Source organism: Tamandua tetradactyla, chromosome 5 (genome assembly GCF_023851605.1).
Source record: "Tamandua tetradactyla isolate mTamTet1 chromosome 5, mTamTet1.pri, whole genome shotgun sequence".
NCBI lineage: Eukaryota > Metazoa > Chordata > Mammalia > Pilosa > Myrmecophagidae > Tamandua > Tamandua tetradactyla.
The window spans coordinates 104623542-104641904 of record NC_135331.1 but is presented as its reverse complement, the minus strand read 5'-3'; the positions used below and the strand labels follow the sequence as shown (position 1 = coordinate 104641904).

Genomic DNA, 18363 nt, shown 5'->3' with positions numbered 1-18363 from the left:
CATCGAAAGTGCACATTGTTATTTATTCTTTTGGTATATTGGACGTAACTCTGAACCAACAGTCAAAAGCTTTGGGTTCTAATCTTGATTCTGCCCTTTAAATTTCATAATGTTCAACAGGGCCCCTCCCTCCCCAAACAGAACACTTATTAAGCCTCTCTGGTAATTATGCTCAGAGATAAAATGAAGAATCAGAGAATTTCTTCATGTTGTGATCAATATTGCTATTGGAGAGGCTTCCATTCCTCATCTATAAACTCAAGACAAAGATGTCTTCCAGTATTTTGACTGCAGCTTATTTCACTTTCTTTTAGTAAACATTTATGATTATTCATACAGTCAACAGGTTTCCAAAGGTGAATCAAGTACCCTCAGAAATGCACAGTCTACTCAAATCTTTTGATTCTCAAGTCAAGCATAGAGTTAGACACAAAAAAATGAGCTCTATTGAAAAATCTGATGAATGGCAAAAAAGAAAGGAAGGAAGGAAAAATTCTGCTTGCTTTAGATCTTCCCTAATGACAAAAATTCTTTGCTTTTCATTTCCTTAGTAAGTTCAGGGTTTTGTATAGGTCCAAAACTAATGAATCCAGCAAAAGTGAACATCTGAATTTCAATATCTAGATTGAATGCCTGATTTGAATTAATCTGAGACAACATCCTGCTTTATCTTGGTTTCTTAGTGTAGATCTAAGAGTCCCAAATTTACTTTATATTAGAATTGGATGCAATCTTGGAGAGCCTCTTGTTTTAAAGGTGAGTGCTCCCATTTCAAAATACTTACTATTTCCCTGCTGAGTCAAACCCAGAATGGTCTCTCTCCTCTTCCACTGTCTTGCTAGGCATGTACTACCCTGCCTCTTATGACAGGTATAGCTAGTTACTGCCCACCCATGAGGGTGGGAGGAACTATGAGCACTCCAAAGGTCAGACTCTCCATCTGCTGCATATGCTCAATTGGGCCTCACAAGCCCAATTTGGGCTAGAAATGGACTGACGAGCACAGCGCTGTGAGGGTGGTAAGTTCATCTACCACTCATGCATTTCGTGAAGGATGAGCCCATGCTTACTGTGAAGTGGCCTGAGCAATGAGGACTGCTTGGCTGAGAGCTCAACCTCAGGGGCAAGAAAATAGATGCATCGTCATTCAAGGGATTGATGGCCTTCAGAGAGTACTTTATCCCCCAAATCTCCTCCTCTGGATTGACGCTACTGCTTTTACATGAGTCATTCTTCTTTGTTATGTATCTGGGACACTGGAGGGTGAAAATAATAACAACTGATGTTTACTGATCCCTTACCTGTGGGGGATGTTGCAATAACTACTTGAGATACACCATCTCATTTAATTCTCATCACACCCTTTAGCTTAGTTGCACCGTGACTAAATTCAGTCTACATTGGGGAAACAAGAGAGGTTAAGCAACCTTTCCAAAGTCCCCATAGCCTGAAGGGTTAGAGTTCCATCCAAATGCAGGCAGGCTTTAAAGTTCTTACAAGTCTTTAAAATCTTACACCTTTGTTCCAACATCAGCCAGGTGGCTTAAGGAAAGTCATTCAACCTCTCAGAGCTTGCGCTTGTGATGTCATTTGTGGATAATGAGACCTGCCTTGTAGGTCTGTCATGCAGATTAGATATAATACATTTAAAGGCTTAGAACAGAGTCCTGCATGCAACAAATTCTTCATACAGGAAGTTATTTTAGTGTCTTCTTCCTGTTATTCTCATTTACTATACTTATACTAGGGGAAAAATACATTATGCCCCTAATGTCTCAAAGAGATTAAGTATGAAAAGAAGGCACACTAAGTACATTGGATGACCATGGGGTCATAAATGTGGTAAGTGACCCTAAAGACACTTTAGGTATCACAATTTGGTCCACATGGGGTCAGAGATGTGGTAAGTGACCCTAAAGACACTTTATGTATCACAATTTGGTCCACATTTGCTCGGAAAATAGAAGACAGGCTATTATGCATGCTGTAAAACATGACAATGGATATATGGATTGGACAATGGAGAGCCTCAACTGACTCTTAAAGGGCATTATTCCTGGACCCCTTTGTGACTCTCAGGGGGAAACTGAGCTCACTTGTCTAGTATTATTGCATGGGCCAGTTAAAAGGTACCAATGTCTGTATCATCTCACAGCAACCCCATGAAGAAAGGATAATTTTACCTGTATAAGTCTGCTTGGCTCATAAACCCATGATCTTAAAACACCATACTTATTAGGAAAGACTGGATATAAGTGGAAAATATCAATTCAATATATTGTAAGCAAAGATGAAATTTTATTATGAAAGTAGCATTTCACAGACCCCTGAGTAAGGAAAGTGTTCTAGTTTGCTAGCTGCCCGAATGCATCACACCAGAGATGGATTGGCTTTTAATAAAAGGGGATTTTATTTTGTTGGTTCTTCAGAGGAAAGGCAGCTAACTTTCCACTAAGGTTCTTTCTTACGTGGAAGGCACAGGATGGTCTCTGCTGGTCTTCTCTCCAGGCCCCTGGGTTCCAACAACTTTCCCCGGGGTGACTTCTTTCTGCATCTCCAAAGGCCTGGGCTGAGCTGCAAGTGCTGAGATGAGGAATGCCAAGCTGCTTGGCTGTGCTACATTGCGTTCTCTCATTTACGCACCAGCCAATTAAGTCAATGTCACTCATTGCAGCAGACACGCCTCCTAGCCGACTGCAGATGTAATTGGCAACAGATGAGGTTCACGTACTGTTGGCTTATGTCCGCAGCAACAAGATTAGGTATGCTCACCTGGCCAAGTTGACAACTGAATCTAACTAACACAGAAAGAAAAACAAAAACTGAGAAAATTGTCATCTTTCTCTCTTTCTCCATCTTTTGCCTCAGTCTTCTCTCTCTCTTTGTAGAACATATCTCTATACATCCTCATCCCCAGTGAAGAATTAGCCAGTTCATGCTTCTGAAATTATATGCTACTGGACCACTTTCGTTCCAGGTTCCCAGGAGAAGGATCTTATTGGCCAAGCTTAAGTAAACTATCTTCCAGTCACTGAGGATCTGGACAAACAGGACAACCAGGAACCATGCCTGTGAACTAGAGAGCATAGAGAAAGGGAACTGATGGTCAGGGGCAAACACTAAAAAAGGTATCTTTTGTAGCCACACCCATTTCCTACAAGATGTTCAAGCATTTTTTAATGTTAGAAAGATCAGACCAGATATGGCCTGTATTAACACAAGCGTTAATTGAAGAATGTGTAATATAGATGTTAGGTGGTCAAAGACATGTTTTAGGCAGAGAAGTTAGTAAACCTAGAATGTGGAGTAGCCAATTAAAGTGAAATGCACTAGACCAGTCCCCTGATGGAGGCCTATGTGTTGTGCTGCCCAATAGCAAAAAATATAAGCCATATTTGTGATTTTAAACTTTCTAGTAACCACACGTCTTAAAAAGTGAAAAGAGATAAATTCATTTTAATATATTTTATTTAACCCAATGTCCAAAACATTATCGTTTCAACATGTAGTCAAGATTAAATATTATTAATGAGATAGTTTACATTATTTTGTGTACTGTCTTCAAACTCTAATTTGTAGTTTACATTATCATTACAGCTCATCTCAATTTGGATGCTAAATTTTCTTTGGAAATACCCGATCTGCATTTAGAGTTCATAAAATTTACAGTTGAAAAAGTTGGCCTGCCATCACATTTTCCATTACTTTATGGTTTCTTATTAGTTATATGGAATGAAATCCATCCATGTCAAGGTTTCCAGTGATTTCTCATTGACCTGGGGTCCCATGCCCAAACAGCTCCCCCTTTGTAGAAAATGATAATTTATAATGAAGGCAATGGGATTGGAGTCTCTATCAGATACAAAAGAAAAAAAATAGCTGGCAACTTGTGAGTACATTTGTTCATCTCTTTGCTTGGTCTATGTGACAATAAATATTTTGGGGGTTGACTGAACTGAATATGCTGGAGATTTTTGAGATTTTGCCATTACCTTTTTTTAATTGAAAAAAATCAAGTTTCCTTATTATTTAAACGAATCTGGCACTGAGAAGATACTGTCATCGCAAATTGCTGATGACAAAATGAAGCAGCTGATATTTCTCCCTTCCTGGTAATTCTTGTGGAGGGCAGGTATTAGCAAGAAGGCAATAGCCTTTGAAAGAGAACACCCAGCCAAGTCTTCTAGATGGAAACTGACAGATCATGAACTATTGGGAGAAGCCTGCTGGGTCATGGTCCAGGCCCACACACTCCTAACAACCTCTAATGTGGTGCCAGAGAAATTCGCCTGCCAGCAAAAACAGCTTCAATTTCCTCGGGCTCCCTTACAGAGGCTCCGCCTTCTCTGTAGTTTTCCTTCTCACAGTCTCCTGTCCTCGGTATTACTGAACCAGGTGAGGCGTCCAGACTTCTTATTCTTTTTCTTCTTATTCTTTTGACCAGGGACAGGAAGAGATCGCTCCAGCTCCCTTTTCTTGGAGTCCCAGTCTTCGTCCCACTGATCCAGCGGCAGCCCCCTCCGGTGGGCGGCGCGGCGGTGCTCCTGGCACTCGAGCTCAGCCCTGGAAAGAAGTCAGAGGGGATTCTAAGTGCACGGAGCCAATGATCCCTTTAGGCTTTGGTCTTTGGAATCTGCCCCTTTTCCTTTCTAAACACAGCATGGGCAATTCAGCAGCTCCGTGGAGAAGGAAGAAGGCCAAGTTTGACGATTTGCAAGTGTACATTCAGGGAGCTCTCAGACACTTAAGGAGCTACTAGGAGGTGGAGAAAGATGATGTGACTTGAATGAAACGTTAATAGAATCATAGACCGTGAGGCACTTAGCAGGAAGATGCCACTCGTTCTTAAAATGCTCACATCTATAGAGCAATCCGCGTGTTACTGGGATGGCTGCTCTCCTTCATTTATTTTTGAATTGTATTTTTCTAATTATAGAAGTGTTGCATGTTTACCATATAAAAGTTAAAAGTAAGGTGGCATATAAGAAAATAAAAATCACTCATAATCACATACATAGTGTATACATAGATTGATTACATAAAGAACAGATAGTTACAGACAGAGCGATAGATGGATAGGTGGTAGTAGATGATGACAGGTAGATCATCACACACACGGACACTGGGAAGCACACTTATGAGTCCAAAGATGAGTGAGTGACTTGCTTAGTGACATTTCTGAAAACACTTCACGGAGGTAAAATTTGAAGTAATATGAGAACAAATGGAATCTGAGAGGAAAGGAATGATACAAGCAGAGCAAAACAAGCAAGCAAGCAAACAAGCAAACAAAAAAACAAAAAACATTTTAAGTGTAAAGTATTATAAAAAGCACATTCAAAGTTGAATTCTCACAAGCAGTGTAGACAACCAAAGCTATAGGCTGAGCCCCCAGTCTTGGGGTTTGTTCACATTAAACTTAACCCCGCAAAGGATAGGTCAAGTCTACTTAAAATTTAGGCCTAAGAGTCACCCCCAAACGAACCTCTTTTGTGGCTCAGATGTAGCCTTTCTCTCCAGCCAACACAACAAGCAAACTCACTATCCTTCCCCTGTCTATGTGGGACATGACTCCCAGGGGTGTGGATCTTCCTGGCAACGTGGGACAGAAATCCTAGAATGAGCTGGGACTCAGCATCAAGGGATTGAGAAAAACCCTTTATGAGCTGAGACTCAGCATCAAGGATAGAGAAAACCTTCTCAACCAAAAAGGGGAAGAGTGAAATGAGACAAAGAAGTGTCAATGGCTGAGAGATTCCAAACAGAGCCGAGAGGTTATCCTGGAAGTTAATCTTACTCATTAAGTAGATATCACCTTGTTATCCAAGATGTAATGGAGAGGCTGGAGGGAACTGCTTGAAAATGTAGAGCTGTGTTCCAGTAGCCATGTTTCTTGAAGATGATTGTATAATGATATAGTTTTCACAATGTGACTGTGTCACTGTGAAAACCTTGTGTCTGATGCTCCTTTTATCTACCTTGTCAACAGATGAGTAGAACATATGGAATAAAAATAAATAATAAGGGGAACAAATGTGAAAATAAATTCAGTTTGAAATGCTAGTGATCAATGAAAGAGAGGGGTAAGGGGTATGGTATGTATAATCTTTTTTTTGTTTGTTTTCGTTTTATTTCTTTTTCTGTTGTCTTTTTATTTCTTTTTCTGAATTGATGCAAATGTTCTAAGAAATGATGAATATGCAACTAAGTGATGATATTGTGAATTACTGATTATATATGTAGAATGGAATGATCACATGTTAATGTTTTAGTTCGTTTGTTGTTAAATTTTTTTAATAAATTAATTAATGAATTAAAAAAAAAGCACAGTTCATTCAGAGGACAGCAAACCTACTTCTCCTTCACCACCCCTGTCACTGCCAAAAAAACTGGAAGGGGCTGTTAATCCTCAGACTATGTGATGTTCCTCTGTCCTGCTCTTTGGTGCTTGCCACTTTCTATCTTGTATTAAAGTTATTTAGGTCAACAAGTTATGTCTTCTCCCAGATGGGAAACTTTTTGATGTCTAGCTCTGTATCATTATAATTTATTTTTCTGGTATGTAGTTCAATCCCATCCACATAGTGCAGTTCAAAAACATTAATTAAATATATGTATGTTTTGAATGAGTGATTTACTACTTATAAAGACTGAAAGAAAAATAGAATGGATCCACAAAGATCTAAGATATTCAGAAAGTTATCAAATACTGTATAGGCTTCTTTTGAAATTCTCTTATATCCTTTCTTTTCCAGCATCACCATCATCATCTTAGCCCAGAAGTGTATTCACAAGAATCATTTCTTAAAAATGCCTTAATCTCCTTTGCTATAGTCCGATCCTACCTGTTCTGTACCACTGCTGCCACATCCTCTACCATGAGTGTCTTTGCTAAAGCATCTACTTCATCTTCTCAGTCTCCTGATGAATTCATCTCATCTGCTTGCCCAGCTGACCCTCCACTTCTCCCCAGCATGAACAGTCTACTCAGCCAAGCCACTCTCACCCCTCCACCTCCTCAGGCACACACACAATCTGCACGCATTTCCAACTTGGAGCCTTCGGCCCAAATTCAACAACTTTCCTCCTTCATCCATTAGCTAGGTCTTCGTGAGCTTTCAAAATCCAGATTAATTTCTCCTCAATCCAGATTCTCTTCTCTATATCCTAAGCCAAAAGGGAAGTTCTTAGAGGGAGATGCTGATGAGTAGAAATGATTCACACATGGTGTTGTTGATCTTCGTTGTTTTTTTCTGCTCAGCACTGTCTCCCTACTTTCCTGGAAATGGCACTCCCCACTATCACGGGAAACCACTCCTTCTCCACGTTGTTTATGCTGAGGCTATATATCATGTTCATCCACCTACCGGTCAGAGACAGGATGAGATACTCTGATAAAGTCAGTAAAGGAGAGCTAAGAATAGGAGTTTAGAAAAGATAAGGAGAAGAAATGGTCAAAGAGATGCAAGGAGAACTTGAGGAGAGTAGAACCAGAGAAAGCAATGGAGAAGGGTGTCAGGAGTGTTTAAGGCCAAATAAAGTAGAGGAGAGAATTGGACTGAGAAGCAGATATTAATTTAGCAACCAGGAAATCACTGATAACTTCAGTGAGAGTTAATTCAGTACAATGTTGGGAGGTGAGAGAGCAGAAACAATTATGTAGCTCAACTCCCAAGTAGCTTAGATGTGTAGGGAAGCAGAAAGACACAGCCAAAGCCATAGAGGCCTCAGGGGAGGGATGTCCTTTTTTAAATCTTGTTTAATAAAAGCTACTGAACATGTTCATAGTCCAAAGGGAAGTGACAGGAAGGAATAGAAAAAACTGCAACCACAGGACACAGAGTGAAAGATGCAATAAAAAAATAAAGGAAAGATGCTCTTGTGGGAGAGCGGATGGGATCAAAGTCCATGCAAGGGGATTATGCTTTTCACAGGAGGAGAATAGGAATGCAATGTTGAATAGATAAAGTTGCATAGAATTGTTGATGTAGGTAGTTGGAAAATATGTACCCAAGGGCTTCAATTTTCTCATGGAAGTTGAAGACATGTGCTCTGAGGGCTAAGGTGTGATTAAAACGTGAAGTTGTCAGTGAGGGAGTGTGACGGGAAGAGAGACACGAGTTTTTCTAAGGTTCAGCTGAGGCTAGAAAGTACCCATCTACTTATTTGTGGGACTGTCTCTAGCAGGACAGGCACACAAGTGGCAAAGACAGAAAACTGATCCAAGTCGGAAACTGTAGGGTCTGTGCTATGGAAGGACAAAGGGTTGGAAAGTTGAGAATAGTAGGAAGAACATAGAAGAAGTTGCATATCCTGGTGTCCAGATGGCAGGGGGGAAATAGTGAATCCTTCAGGCAGGAGATAGATTGGGAGGGAAAAAGAAGCTCAATAAGTAGATGTCTTGATGCATTCAAAGACCTGTGTAATGATCCAGAAGTAACACTATAAATAAAGGGATCTGCAGTCACATAGTCTTATGTTAGAGTTTAAGAGTTCAGAGAAAATTGTCTACTGATGCTGAGGCCCAGTGTGGGTGAAGGTAATTGAATTTAGGGGGTGACGGCAGGAATTCGGGAGAAGAAAGAGTCTTGCAGTCAGGACTCAAGATTCTGCCTCTCTGCTCCAAAAATCACTTTGATTTGAGGATATTTGAGAAATATCATTTTGAATATTTCTAACATGAGACATTACCATTAAGATAGGGTCTCTTTGATCACTCTTACAGATAACTAATCTCATCATAAGCAAAAACTTTAATAATTTAACTTTCTGTTGTTAACTTTGTTTCCAAGATCTTAAGAGAGCATTTCACTGTCACCCCCCCCACACACACACACCAATACCCAGCCTCTGTATTTCTATTTGTTATTTATCTGTCTGTGTAAACCATTTTGGTTTCCAACCAATGCTGCTTTCACTCTGCTACTCTGCTCTTTCTTGTACAGATTACTTATGGACCCAACCAGATCCTAAACTCTTAGATTTTATTTCCATCCCTCTCAGAGCTGTGACTATTATGTACATAATTGGTACTTGAATCAAATACCACCGATTGACCATCTGGCTGAATGCATTAATGAGCAAATGCTAGAAAATCTCTCATCTTTGGTACTTGTGTGTGTGTTCAAGTGGGATTCATAGATGAGTAAAAGAGGGTTTTTTTTCACTTTTTTTTTTTTTTTTTTGTGGTGCATGGTCCGGGAATCGAACCCTGATCTCCCACATGGCACTGAACCACCTTTGCACTGCCTGTGAATAAAAGATTTTAAAAGATACAAGGGTCCTTACTGATGATAGCTTAATTTACCTGTCTCATTTTAAAGTTTGAATACCTTACAGGTATTCATGTCTCATTCTTGAATTTGGTGTTCAACCTCCCTTATTTGAGGTAATTTTTGTATAATCTAAAACAAAGGGCCAATATAGTTTTCCACCAAATTAGTCATTTCAGTAAAAAATTAATCAGGATAACTCAAAGAGAAGTCATCTGACTGCATTTCCTCATTTCATTTTCACAGCCCTTGATCTGAAACCACTGTGTCGGCAAAGACCCTGGTCACAGGCTCTTGTTTCTTGGCCCTGACTAGGAGAGAAAGAAATGAACTTCCTTACTTAGTTCTCCAGGAATGCCACACTTACTTCTCCAGGAATGCCACACAGGCTTTGTGCCCATAGATCTGGGCAATCCTCTTTGGTGTGTCTCCAAAGAAGTCAGGGGCATCGATGGCGGCGTGCAACCCATGCAGAGCTTTGAGCATGTTCAGGTGGCCTGACTCAGCTGCAAAATGAGCTGGAGTCCAGCCCACATCAGTTACCAGGCAGGGCCTGGCTCCGTGTTCTATCAAGAGGTGCATGGCCTCCATTTGTCCTGAGATTACAGAGAAAAAACAGGATGAGATTAAGATAAAAAAATGTCTCCGCTGGCCTGAAACCAGGGCCAGGCTAGCTAACACAAAGAAGGAGAAGAGATTGCCTCTGAGGTTCCTTGTTTCCTATCATCATCCCCTCCTCTTTCCCATCTCCTCCCTCTCCCTGCCAGGCACTCATTCTCCCATCCTCCCCTACCCATGGACCTTGCTTCAACCTGGGGCCTGAGACACCCCCACATCTTCTCTGAGCTTCTTCCTGGACACTCCCCTGGCCTGTCCATTCCCTCAGGCCCACTTGGGAATCTTTCTTTCTCTTCCAAGTCACACTATACATACCTCTTCTAGCACTGATAAGGGTAACTCTGCCTTTGGCAGTGTCAGTGCTAATTTCAAAAATAAACATTTAAAGTCCCATTAACACTGTGGCACAGGTTAAGAGCACAAGCTTTCCAGTCAGATAGATGTGGCAATATTACTTACTAATGGGACACTTGGACAAAAAAACAAATGTCTGAGTCTCATTTCCTCATTTGTAAGTTAAGGATATTGCCACATACCTCACTGAATTTTTGTGACGTTCAAATGAAATCACAGACATAAAGCACACAGCACAAGTCCAGCACACAGAAATGCTCATAAAAGGTGTTTCAGTACAAGCAACAGAATTTTATACTTAGATTTCTGCAAAAAGCCCCCAACAGCTTTCGCTGCAGCTAGCCTCACTTCCTGTCAACCCATTCTCTACACAGGAGTAAAAACAAAAAGTTTTTTTTAGGTGCATGGTCTGGGAATCCAACCTGGGTGTCTCACATGGAAGATGAGCATTCTACCACTGAACGACCTGTGCACCCAAAACAAATTTTTACAAAGCAAATTTGTCTATTGCACTATCTTGTGGCTGAGTTTTTGCCTCTATCCTCCTTTAAGCCTACAATTAAGCCATGGTTAGGCAGAGGGAACACAATGGTAACAGTAATGGGCAAGACAAAAACCCTGTCCTACTACATGGGGCTCCATTCCTGTTCGTGGATGGGAGGGCAGAGGACCAAAATACACTGAGAGTAGACTATGTGCTAGGCATTGTACACCCATTATCTTACTGAATCCTCATCACAGAACTCCAGAATACCACCACTGTGCCCATTCTATAGATGAATAAATTAAGCCACCAAGAGGTTAAATAACATGCTTAAGGAGCTAAACTGGAGCACGGTGGTTCCAGGCTTAGAACACAGGCCCATGTGACTCCAAAGACACGGTCTTTGCACAACCTCGCACAGCCTACTGATAACTAACAACCTCATGAATGGCAGACTCAAAGGCAAGGATTGTACCCAGGCATTGCCACTCACCTTTGAGTGCAGCCCAGTGAAGTGGGGTCCGATCATTCCAGTCCACATCCTTGTAGTTTGGGTCACAGAGACCTTTCTTTAAAATCTTTTTCACTAAATTGTTGTCCCCTGCGGCCACAGCTTGGTGGAGCTTTGTCATGTCTGCAATTCTGGTCAATTCCATGGCAGAAAGCAACTGCAGGAGGGACATGCCATTTAAGAAATTTCCTACAACTCTTTATTCTATACATTTTTAGAATAAAGCAAATGATTATATAATATATATGTATATTCTATAAATAATAGAATATATAGTCTATGCATATATAGAATAAAGCAAAAGATTATAGAATATAGCAGATGATTCTATATATTTCTGTGCTGTTGACTTTCTCTCCTGCCTCATGAATTTGTTCTGGGAGTTGCCTAATGTGCCTAATGTCTGTTTAAGTGTATGTTTGAATCTCAGCTACTGCATTTAGTGCATGCCAGTCCCTGACAAAAATTATAGTGATGTCTCCCCACTGCCTGCAGGACTATGTCTCAACTCATGGGCTGGCATTGAGGACTAGTACTTGGCCCCAAGCCACTTTCCAGCATTTCCTCCTATTACTCCAAAGTGCCAGTAGTATGACCTTGAGTTAGTTGTGTAATTCTGTGCCTTAACTTTCTCACTGTAGAATAAATCTAATCTGTGAACATTGTTGCGAGGATAAAATGACAATCCATATATAAACTTTATATATGGATTCAGAGCAGATGCTCCATAGAAATTACATACTGTTGCTATACCAGCCAGAGAGATGAACAAGATGGAAACATGCAAATAAAATAGCGACAAACTGTTATTAATGCTAATATTAGGCTATAAATCAGCAGTTCTTGAACTACAGTCTACAGACTCCTAGAGGTCCCTGAGACCCTTTCAGTGGGTCCATGAGATCAAAATTCTTTTTGTTATAACATTGATACTATAGTCTTTGTTTACTTTGTTGACAACTGCCTCGACGTTGTAAAGGCAATGATGGGGAAAAGCGTTGGTGTCTTAGCACAAATCAGTGCAGTGACATCCAACTGGATTCTAGTGATAGTATGCTGCCACACCACACCCTCACAGCAAAAAGTAACTAAAATACCAGTTTCGCAGAAACATGCTTAAAGAAGCAGTAAGGATTGTTTTATTAAATCTTCACCTTTGAACACATAATTTAATCAAGATGAGTTTTAAATATTGTAAAATGAAAAGTGTCAAATTTGGAAATCTGCATAATTGATGAACCACTATCTACCAGATGATGAATGGATGCTGTAACAAACACATGCATGGGTAAAGAGATACACCATTGGACTATAATGAAACAGTGTTTGAAAGGTACATTTGCATCATTTCAGATTCCACTTTCCAGCTTTAAGAAATGAGTCCAGTTTTGGTAACAAAGAAGAAAATCCACAATTATTTGAAAAGGCTATTACAATACTCTTCTTTTCCAGCTTTATATATGTATGAGGTCAAATTTTTCTTCATATACTTTAAACAGAATACTAAACTAAATACAGAGGCAGATATAAGAATCCAGCTATCTTCTGTTAAGCCAGGCAATAAAGAGATTTACCCCACCTCCCCCCAAAAAGCAAAATAATATTTTTTCTCACACTTTTTTTGGAAAATATTTTTCATAAAATGTTATTTTTTTGTGTGTAATAGCTTCATTAATGGTATTTGCAAAAAAATTAACATTTTTTCTCAGTTTTAATTTCTAGTAGGGTGAATATCAGTAGCTATAACCCACAAAAACAAAAGTTCTCTGGGGTTCGCAATAACTTTTAAGAGTGTAAATTGTTTCAAGATCAAAAAGTTTGAGACTGGGGAGGCAATGGTGGCTCGGGGGTGGAGTTCTCACCTGCCATGGCGGAGACCCGGGTTCATTTCCCAGTGCCTGCCCATGTAAAGAAAAAAATGTTTGAGCCCTGCAGATATCAACAAATAAAGGAATGAGAAAGAAATAAAGAGTATGAAAGAACCACTTTAGATGGGATCTTTGGGACTGTTTCTCTGATCGCAACATTTAAGTTGAGATCTCAAGAAGGAGTTGGAGTAGACCATACAAAGTATGACCCAGCAGCAGCAGCATCACCTCGAATTTGTCAGCCCCAATTCAGACCCACCGAATCAGAATCTGGAAATGGGAGTCCACAGTCTGTGCTACAGTGAGCCCTCCAGGGGAGTTAAAGCAGGTGGAAATGTGAGATCAGCCCCAAGGTGGGACAGACAAAGAAGTAAGTAACATAATTAATATACGAACTCTCAAGTGCCTTGAGGGTGGTGATTCTCTGGAAGTAGAGAGAAAGGATCATTTGCCAAATCTGGGAAGTTTTCTCTGAAAGTAAGAGCTAAGTGGGTCCAGAAAGGATGTCTAGTCACTGGGGCACAACTGCAGGTGGCGGGGCCTGGGAAGTCCATTTTGTGAAGTGCGATTAGTCCCAACTTTAATTATCAAGCAGACTTTTTCTGTGAAAGGCTAGATAATAAATATTCCAGGTTTTGCAGGCCATGAAGCAAAATCGAGGCCATCATATAGACATTTATATATAAGAAGAGAAAAACACTCCTGCTCTGCCCTGCCCACTTTGCCCAGGGCACACTTTGTGCCATGTACACCTTTGCTGAGGACACTCTCCTGGCAAGAGCTACCGGTTTGAGGAGTAGGGACCTGGCCAGGATGGTGAATTTCACTTCCTGCCGAGTACCACCCTGATTTCAGTGCATGCCTCTCTCCCCATGCAGAGCCCCGCCCAAGATGACAGCTGGCCAAAGGAGAGGCAACTCGCCCGTCTCCGACTCCCAGACAGAGCGTCCACAGCTTGTTTCCTGGCAGCTGTCAATAGTAGAGTCCCCAGTGTGTAGATGGTAACCAGAGGGCCCTGGACAGTGGCGAGGCTGGGAGCAGAGGGGGCAGAAGGGGTGGACAGGAACATCTGGGTTTGGTGTTTAAGGCATATAGTGCTAGCCCATTGGAGTGGCGTCAGGGGCTACCAAAACAGAGGGCAAGCCAGATTTGAGCTGTGGGTCATTTTTTCATGAGCCTATGTTGTTTACAAATCATCTGGAGATCTTGATAAAATGCAGATTCTGATTCAATTGTTTGATGGGGGGGGGGGAGTGGATGAGACCTGCATTTGTAGCAAGTCCCCAGAGTAGTTCCTAGTTCATAGAGGACAAGTTGAGTAACAATGACACATTGAGTAACAATGTATCTTTGGCTATAAGGCAGGGCATAGACTGGCAGGGGGGAAGATTGGAAAACTGATGTAAAGGCAGTAAAGGTGCAACAGTTGTTCTCAACTATGGGACTAAATGAAAAGCACCTGTGGATTAAAAAAATCTATAGATGCCTGGATCTCAGCTCAGATAAAGTGAATCAGAATTTGTGGGTGTACAGGACAAAGGTTATGCCATTTTGCATGAAGTAGGTGCTCAATGCTTATGTTAGGTAATAGTGAAGCTATTGAAAAAATCAATAGCTTTATTGATTAAATTAAAAATAGGTTGATTTTTGTGTGTGTGTGAAACTGGAGTATTTGATCTTTAAGAAGCAAAAGGAGTGTTTCTAATCTGTAGGTGTCACTAAAAATCAAGCCACTTTTGGAACAGGTGTCTGGAAGCCTCTGTTTGCCTTTCAATAAAACTTCATACAGGTTTATATGTTAACCAACCATCTCTTCCACATTTGAGCTCAGTTCAAGGATATTCTACCAGATGAGTTGTAAATTCAAGTGAAAGTGTTAAATGGACAGTTAAATTTATTTGCAGAGAAATTGACAAGCTGATCCTAAAAATGCAAGTGAAAATGTAAGGAAACAGAATTGAGAGCCCAGAAACAAACTTTCACATTTAAAGTGAAATGATTTTCAACAAGGTACCAGGACAATTCACTGTAAAAGTGTAGTCCCTTCAACAAATGATGCTGGGATAACTAGATAAAAAAGAATGAAGTTGGGCCTCTGCCACACACCAAAAATTAACTCAAAATGGATCACATTTAAATATAAGACCTAAAACTATAAAACTCCTAAGGTTTTTCATAGGAGTAAATCTTCATGGCCTTGAGTTAGGCAATGGCTTATAAGACATGAAACTAAAAATACAAGCAACAAAAGAAAAAAATAGATAAATTGGATTTCATTAAAATGGAAAACTTTTGTGTTGTGAACAATATCATCAAGAAAATGAAAAGGCAAGCCACACAATAGGAGAAAATATTTGCAAGTCATGTAAATGATAAGGAACCTGTATCTGAAATGTATAAAGAACTCTCACAACTCAACAACAAAAAGACAACCCAGTTTTAAAAATGGGTCAACAATCCAAACATACATTTCTCCAAAAGAAGCTATACAAATCGCCAATAAGCAGAGGGGGGTAATAAAAAGCTCAACATCAATTATCACATCAGAGAAATACAGATTAAAGTCACAATGGGACCACTTTCCACCCACTAGAGTGACATAAAAAAGACACTAACAAGTATTGGTAAGATTGTGGAAAAAAATGCTGGTAGAAATGTAAAAGGATGAGCCATTTTGGAAAACAATTTGACAATTCCTCAAAAGGTTACAGAGTCACCATATCACCCAGCAATTTCTCCAAGAGAAATGAAAACAACTACCAAATAAAAACTTGTACACACATGTTCATAGTAGCATGATTCAAAATAGCAAAAAAGTGGAAGCAACCCAAATGTCCATCAACAATGGATAAATAAAATATGGTATATCCATACAATTTATATCCATACAATTTAATTGGCAATAAAAAGAATGAAGTACTGATGCATGCTATCACATGGATGAATCCTGAAAATATGCTAAATAAAAGAAGGCAGTCACAAAAGACTCTATATTGTATGATTCCATTTATGTGAAATGTCTGGAACAAGGAAACCTGTAGACACAGAATATTGATTAGTGGTTGCCTAGAGCTAGGATGCTGGTGGGGTTGGAGGTAACTACTAATGAGTTCAGGATTTCTTTTAGGGGTGATGAAATATTCTAAAATTAAATGTCTACATATATAACTATCGGGAATTATAGCTCATTAAAATTGTCTAAAAATAAATGAGGCTATTAATTGAGGCTACCTAAAAACAAAGTTTATTTACATAAAACATATACAGTGCCCTATCATACCACTGAACATTGAAATTTGGCAAAGTTTCCTTCACATGCATTCTTATAAACTTGGTTTCATACACTTGGTTTCCTGTCTTTCCGGTAGAGATGTCTCAGCTAATTTACAAAGTAGCCAGTAAATATAAGTACTAATACATAAGAATGATCTATTGTGACGGTAGGAAATATCTGAAGCCTGAAGTAATATAAAGATACTTACTATCTTGTTTGAAAGCCCAGGGGCTCTGTTGGCAGTCAGTCTTAGTTGTTCAGAGTCTTGTTGTGTTCACCATAGAAACTAACCCCTCCCTCGTCATTAAAGCCTGCCAATCAACTTCAGCATCACTAGCTTGTGGGGTGGGGATTGGCACCTCTGTAACACACTGAAACTCTTCAGCAATTCCCATCTGCTTCTTTAATCCAAGCATGGTCCTTAACAGGTTCTTGCAAATAGCATTTTATCAGAAAAAGTGAAAATTAAAACAAACAAACAAATATGCAATGTTTGGCATCCCACATTGCATTGTGAAGGTGACAGGCAGTATAGTAACCACTTGTGTGGAGTGGGAGAGAGAACATGAGCCCACCATGTTCTCTCTTTCACTGCAGAACCTGGTGTGGAATCTTATGCAAGTTCCTTAACTTTGCAGAGCTTTTATTTTCTCACCTAGAAATTTTTAAGATCTTTCTCATAGAGCTATTAAGAAGATTAGCTAAAATATTTTCTAAAGCACCTGCCACAGGTGCTTTTTTTTAGGGAAAAAAAAAAGCCACACCAACTAACATCCTTAGGTGCTTTCTCCTTGCCTAATATTTTGGCTGTGTTGCTCTAAGCATCTACCATCTTTTAGATGACACTGGTTTAAACAACCTTCTTCCTACTTCCCTCCTTTTCTCTTTTCTTTCTCTCAGCACAGCCTGAATATGGGTCCATGTGGCTCTTCCACATACTGACTCTTGGATGGGCCTATAGAAGGGCTCTTTATTATTGTCTTAGCTTCTGGTACTCCTTCTACCCAGCAGCCCTTGGACCCATGTCTAGACATTTCATCTGTTCTAGCATCTCCTGTCAGCCTATTGTCCCTCGTTCAACTGTCTTGGCAAGTCTATTTAGTGGGTAAATTCAAAACAAATATTTCCTGAACTTTGAAATCTGATCCTTTGGAAAAAACCATAACTCTCTTTAAGTAGTTGTGCTGGTTTGAAAAGATGTATGTCCCCTAGAAAAGCCATGTTTTAATTAAAATTTCATTTCATAAAGGTAGAATAATCTCTATTCAATACTGTATGTTTGAAACTGTAATCAGATCATCTCCCTGGATGATGTGATTTAATCAAGAGTGGTTGTTAAACTGGATTAGATGACGACATGTCCCCACCCATTTGGGTGGGTCTTGAGAAGTTTCTGGAGTCCTATAAAAGAGGAAACATTTTGGAGAATGAAGGAGATTCGGAGAGAGCAGAGAATGCTGCAGCACCACGAAGCAGAGAGTCCACAAACCAGTGACCTTTGGAAATGAAAAAGGAAAACGCCTCCCAGGGAGCTTCATGAAACCGAAAACCAGGAGAAGAAGCTAGCCATTGATGCCATGTTCGCCATGTGCCTTCTCAGCTGAGAGAGAAGCCCTGAACTTCACTGGCCTTCTTGAACCAAGGTATCTTTCCCTGGATGTCTTTGGTTGGACATTTCTATAGACCTGTTGTAATTGGGACATTTGCTTGGCCTTAGAACTATAAACTAACAACTTATTAAATTCCCATTTTTTAAAAGCCATTCCATTGCTGGTATATTGCATTCTGGCAGCTAGCAAACTAGAACAGTAGTTATTAACGTAGTTGGGGAGATAAGTTACTGCACAAATACAATGTAATTGTGATTATGCTAAATGCCCTAAAACAGGCATGAAAGAACTTCAAGACCTAGCATTTAGGGACCTTAAAGGATAAGTGGGATATGCTTGATATCGTCCATTTATCCCTGCAGATCCACAGCC

At 40.0% G+C, this 18363-nt stretch overlaps 1 protein-coding gene across 2 annotated transcripts in view; it reads right to left on the bottom strand.

Moving 5' to 3' along the window:
- Nucleotides 1-3481: 3481 nt before the first annotated feature.
- The window catches only part of ANKRD66 (ankyrin repeat domain 66), a 28796-nt gene continuing 13914 nt past the window's right edge, over nt 3482-18363 (bottom strand). The window contains exons 1-4 of one of the 2 annotated variants that reach the window (XM_077161992.1): nt 16590-16635; nt 11222-11396; nt 9640-9868; nt 3482-4563 (exon numbers count right to left, since the gene is read on the bottom strand). In XM_077161992.1, the coding sequence (XP_077018107.1) occupies nt 4362-4563; nt 9640-9868; nt 11222-11384 (594 nt within the window). In that variant the 5' untranslated portion in view covers nt 11385-11396; nt 16590-16635 and the 3' untranslated portion in view covers nt 3482-4361. Of the gene's footprint in view, nt 4564-9639; nt 9869-11221; nt 11397-16589; nt 16636-18363 lie in introns of those variants that run through there. The other variant, XM_077161991.1, reaches the window with a different exon arrangement.